The sequence below is a fragment of the Gekko japonicus genome, unplaced genomic scaffold (assembly GCF_001447785.1).
Source record: "Gekko japonicus isolate JY-2015 unplaced genomic scaffold, Gekko_japonicus_V1.1 scaffold304, whole genome shotgun sequence".
Lineage (NCBI taxonomy): Eukaryota > Metazoa > Chordata > Lepidosauria > Squamata > Gekkonidae > Gekko > Gekko japonicus.
The window spans coordinates 474,538-480,515 of NW_015161960.1; the positions used below are offsets into that span (position 1 = coordinate 474,538).

Genomic DNA, 5,978 nt, shown 5'->3' on the forward strand with positions numbered 1-5,978 from the left:
CTGGGAAACGATTGTTGTCAATCTCCAGGTGAGGGCTGGAGATCACTCAGAATTACAACTGCTCTCCAGATGGCAGCGATCAGTTCCCATGGAGAAAATGGTGGACTCTGTGGCTGTCAGGGCTTCAGAGCACAGAAGAGGCTGCAGGTGTGTGTGGGGGGGAAGTGAAAGCTGGGATTGGCTGGGAAGGAGATAGGGTTGCCAACTCCAGGTGGGAGATTCCTGGAGATCTGAGGGATGGAACCTGGAGAGGGAGGTTTGAGAAGGGGTGGGACCTCAGACAGGTACAATGCCATAGACTCCACCCTCCCAACCAGCCATTCTCTTTTGGGGAACCACTGTTGCCAATCTTAGGAGAGGGGTGGAAATCACTCAGAATTACAACTGATCTCCAGGAGGGAGGGGGGAGGAGATGCAAAGCTGAAATCAGAGGGGCAGATAATGGCAGGTTGATGCTTGGCTGGGAAGGAGATGGGGTTGCCAACTCCAGGTTGGGAAATTCATGCAGATTTGAGGTGTGGAGCCTGTTGAGGGGGAGGTTTGAGGAGGGGTGGGACTTCAGACAGGTGCAATGCCATAGACCATCCTCCAAACCAGCCATTTCTTTCTGGGTAACAATTGTTGCCAATCTCCAGGTGAGGGCTGGAGATCACTGAAAATTACAACTGCTCTTCGGGTAGCAGAGATCAGTTCCTCTGGAGAAAATGGTGGACTCTGTGTCATTATACCCTGCTGAGGTCGCCACAGCACATTGATGCTGAGTGCCCAAGGCCTTGGGACTCTCCCAGAGCCTCTTTGTAGAGCTTGTTGTATTTATTTCCACAACGAGCCTTATTCCTAGTATAATTATATATAATTATTTATAGTCCCTGCTTCTCACTGAGACTGCTTGTTTAAATATGTGCTAGTCTGTTTAAACATGGCAGTTCGCAGTAGCTCAGTACCCTCTCTAGATCTAGACTTGTGTGCTCTCAATACAGACAATCATTTCATCTTCCTGACTACAAAAACAAACACATCATTTTTACTTAAAACCATTTATTATTTTCTTCCATCATTCTACAGGGCAGACTGTCTAGATCAAGGCACTGAACTTAAACTGATTAAACTGACTTTCATTATTTTTATTTCAGGCAGAAATCTGTCCTAGAGTTGAAGGTGAAACCATTCAGTCCTGCCTCTGGGCTTCTGCTGTCAATGTCAGAGATAAATATATTTACGTAACGCAACCTAAGTGGAATAGAATAATGATCCTCGATATCCAAACTCAGAAAGTCATTCAGGTAACTTTCCAGGGGCAACTGATTGCTTTAGGGTGGGGATAAAAGGTTTTAATGCTACCAAGAATTAGGCCCCTTCCCAAAGGAGATCCAAGCTATGCACTTAGTTATTAGATTGGCGAGATTTGCCAGACAATTGAAGCATCTTCTTTTTTAGAAAGAGGCAACGAGACTGCTGCTTGTTAGGAGTATTTTTGGGTTCTGGGTTGTAAGAAGCAGAAATGGTTACTACAAATAGTACCATTACTGCATGCAAGTTTCTAACAAATGATTGAAATCAAAATGTTATTTGCAATTGAATTCCTCCTTTTTTGATTGTATGTTGTAATGGTTGTGTCCAATAACGATGTGGGTGGCTTAGGACGATCACAAAAGCAGAAAAACCAGGCCAGCAAAGACATACTCAGAAGACTCTCTAGGTATTCATTTACCAAAGCACCCACTAAAAACTGAACAATAAATACTGAATATGTTTCAGGAGCCATAGAAATTGAGATTAGTTCATTCTCAGTTAAAGAAAAAGAAAGCCCAGGTGGAATGGAAAAACAGCCTGCTCAATAACCTGGTACAATCCTAGAGGGGTGATCTGGGTAGAAGGAATTGCCAATGCGTGTATCCCTTCCCATAAATCCTCCTAGGCTTATAACATACTAATTACCCTGTATGTAAAATATATAGTACACATGTGGTAGGGGAAATCCCCTCCCCCTCCCCCACTGTTACCCAAAAGGGCTAGCTCCTATTTGATTAAGGGAATTGGCAAAGGAGACAGAGCTTGTGAGAGGAGGTAACAAGGAAGATCTTCACCGAAGTGTATGGGGATTTTTTCCTTAGAGAAATAAGCCAGTCAGTGGTTTAACTAAGAGAGGTTCTTTTTATTGAAAGAGGAGGTAATAAGATGAAGCACACATACAGAGATAAATGCACAGGGTAAAATACACACATGAGCAGTTGATGCCCCCTCCCCACTGACAGGTGGCCAAGGCTTCTGATGGGAGTTGGTCTCTTTAAGGGATGTGTGCTGCAGGAGAGGAGCAAGGCTCCTGTGGCCTGCCCAGCTCTGTCCCCTGCCAGTGATGGATGCTTGATTTGGCCCCCTGGCTCCCATGGGTCCTGCCTGCCTTGTCTATCTTGCTGCCCCCACCTAACAAAAACGCTGGCATGTAACACTGTGGGTGAAACGCCATGGATACCACTGCGGCAGTGCCTTTTTTCCCATTTGGCTGCCACATAACTTTCCTCTTAGGGTGGCTACTAGTGGTGCCATGGTTGCACCATGGCCAGCCACCACAGTTCAGGAGCAACAGATTATTGCTCTGCCCATTGCACTATTTATAGCTATACTGATTTATTGTTGATACGCTGATATTACTGATTGTCTGATTGCGCTTTATTGTTTTAATTACTGAGGACTGAAAGTCAACTCAGCAGTCTTGATGGAAACGCAAGAAGTAAATTTTTTAAAAAATAGATGCACAGATGCAATAGGTCATGCCACCAACTTCAGCAGAATTTGAATATGGGAGTAACTTTATGGTATGCCCAATAAGTAGCAAGCAGGCTTCAAAATACAGCAATATCTGGTACTTGGAATACCTCTGGCATGAGATGGTATGATGTCTAACTTGGAGATGGCATATGAATAGAAAATTTATTATTAACATGAATTAAATACTTGGATTGCATTTCTTTCCCTAAAGAGCTAATGCAAATGTTTCTGTTTCTTTTAAGGCCTTAGATACTGATCCTCTACCAGTAAAATTACATTATGATAAGTCACATGACCAAGTTTGGGTACTTAGCTGGGTGGATATGGAAAAGTCCCATCCAACACTGCAGGTAAGCCTCATAAGCAATTAAGAACTAATTACATTTCTCTTTATATAGTTACAGTAACATCCCCTACATGTCAATATGCTTGTCTTGCTTTGTTTACTTGGACACAGTTTCAAGCAGAATGCAGATGCAGAGTCCTTTGTAAAAATAACTTCTGAGTCTACTTTGAAGTGATTTGCTTTCATCTGAAACCTGAAACATGGGTTCCACTTTTACTTTTCTCTCTCATGGTTACTGTAGTTAACTTTCTAACTCTGTCCTCTTTATCCTTCCCCCCCCCATCTCTCTTTCTCTTTGTCTTTCTGCTTCCCTCTAAACAATATTTGTGGTACAGTCAGTTTGATGCAGTAAAAACAAGATTGTGTCCCAGCTGTGGATTGCAACCCACCATCATCTCAAGTACTAAGGATGCCAACTCTGACTTGGAAAATCCCTGGAGATTTGGGGGGGTCCCTCAGGAGGATGGAGTGTGGGGATTAAAGGGAGCTCATAAGGGATTTGATGCCATACAGTCCACTCTCTGAAGTTGCCATTTCCTCCACAGGAACTAATGCCTGAATTCTGAAAATCAGTTATAATTCCAGGAGACCTCCAGGCCCCACCTGGAGGTTGGTAAGCCTATCAAGTACTCATGGTTGTCTAGAAACCTGGTGCAGTTTGTGGTATGAAATAGTACAGACCTGCGTTTACTAGGCTTATTCCTTACCATCAGGGGGCCTCTGTCAAGAGTACCTTCTTCACGGGAATCCCCTCCAGTGAAGGTCAAAGAATCCACAAGGGAGGCAATCACAATGACTTCATTTTTATTACATAACTGTTACATAGGGTAAAATTAAATTACACTACAGAACCAATAATCTTAATTCTACAGAAACTTTGTAATACATTTTAATATGGACACCAAAGATCCTTAGTTCAGCTCAGGCTACACAGATTTGTAAAAATGGAAAACAGAGAATAGTATGCTAATAGAGCAGATTCTCTAAGATATCAACAGCATTTATGAAGCATTATATGTGGAGGTTTTATGCCTCCTGCTTTTCAGGAGGGGTACATTGCCACCTGTTTGAGCTGGATATCATAGAACAGGAACTCTTTATTCATTTTGCACCCACCACAAGTATAAATCAAGCTATTAGGCCAGAGGTTTTCAATCCAAGGTAGGGTTACTCACCTCCAGGTGGGCTCTGGAGTTTTCCTAGGATCACAGTTGATCTCCAGACAGCAAAGATCAGTTCCCCTGGAGGAAATGGCAGTTCCAGATGGTGGGGGGAACTTTATGGCATCACATCCTCATTGAGTTCCCTCCCCAAACTCTACCTTTCCCAGACACCTGCCCCAAACCCTCAGGAGTATCCCAAGCCAAAGCTGGCAACCCTAATCCAATGGTTCTCTCTCTCCCCCCTATAAAGTAGCCATTTTGAATGCTTTTTCATGTACTTTCTGCTTGTGTACATGCACACATGCACACACTCAAAGGCACCACAGCATCTGCCTTTCTTTGTATGCACATTAAAATGAGCAGCAGGACAGCAAGGTTACTCGGCAGCATTCCTTTGGTCCCAAACAGATTCAGAGATACCCCCCTATACACACACACACACACACACACACAAGCTCTCCCTTCCCTTCTCATTGCTCCCACAGGCTGACTTGGTCACTCCCACCTGTTCGTACTCCAGTATTCAATGCCTGCTTTCCATGCTGAGTTTCGTTACCACCAATGAGATTATAATGCACACTCTCCTGTCACATGACTGATGACACATGACTTCCAGGCATGGATTTGCAGATTGGTAGGCCCAGTGCTAAGTGGGTACTGGCTCTGGAAAAGTTGAAGACCACTGTATTAGGCCAAAGGTTTCTTCTGCAGACAAATGCCTGCTTTCAGCAACTACCACAGTACTTCACAGCACAGGTAATATTGCAAGGGAATAGTTTTACAAACCACATGGGTCTCAAATAGCTCTGGAACTTCACCTGGTTTCCCAAATAACCCACCTGCAAATAATAGTTATACATTATTACAGCCAGAAATGACACCCTAACAGCTCCTTGGTATTAGCAATAAATAAATGGTGGCAACAGAAGAAGAATCACATTTTTTTAAAGAATCTCAAAGATGAGTTTCTTCAGCTATCCCTGGCAGCTTTCCTAATTCCTCTAAAACAGCTTCACATACAAGGTTCAAGAAGACAGAACAGGTTCTTTTTAGCCTTTCCAATTTCATTTTGTTTTCTGTCCAGCTGTGCTGGGCTGCTTAATTAAAGGAAAAATTGCACTGGCTTTGTGTTATTATTAACAAAATGTGCTGCCTGCACAGCTGGAAATTTGTTAGGCATCTATAGCCAATCCATTGGTCTTTCCGTTATCTCATACACTGCAGATACACATGGATTGTAGATTAACAGCAAGGTTTATTCCCTCTTTTTTATTTTCCTTACTCCACAGTCAATAAAAACAGAGGAGGAATCATATTATATAGATCTTTAAGAAAAGTGTTTGGCATGGATGAAATATACACACACAAGATGGGGACCTACAAAGACTTGTGGGAGCTTCTTATTTCCCCTCACACTATTTCCTTCCCTCATAGCCTCTACCCTTTTCCTGTTTCCTTCTCTCCTTCCCACCTACCAACCATTCTATATTTCTTTGCTTCAGCTTCACTTTTTCCCTTTCCCAGCAGCCTTTCCCTGAGAAAACTCCAGCCAAATTGTGTGGGGCTGCCTGAGTGGGGCCCAGTTGCATGGTGGAGAGCCTACAAGTATTTGCAGGGGGCCACCTCACTTTCCCTTGTATCCCCTTCCCCACACAATGTCCTCTTCCTCTCATTCTGCCTGCCTCCATATTAACCTCTTT

The 5,978-nt window shown here is 43.3% G+C and overlaps 1 protein-coding gene across 1 annotated transcript in view; it reads left to right on the forward strand.

The window, feature by feature from the left end:
- The window catches only part of LOC107126036 (follistatin-related protein 4-like), a 248,020-nt gene that overhangs the window by 230,257 nt on the left and 11,785 nt on the right, over positions 1 to 5,978 (forward strand). The window contains exons 10-11 of the mRNA XM_015429530.1: positions 1,134 to 1,283; positions 3,012 to 3,119. Coding sequence (XP_015285016.1) covers positions 1,134 to 1,283; positions 3,012 to 3,119 — 258 coding nt within the window. The remainder of the gene's footprint in view (positions 1 to 1,133; positions 1,284 to 3,011; positions 3,120 to 5,978) is intronic.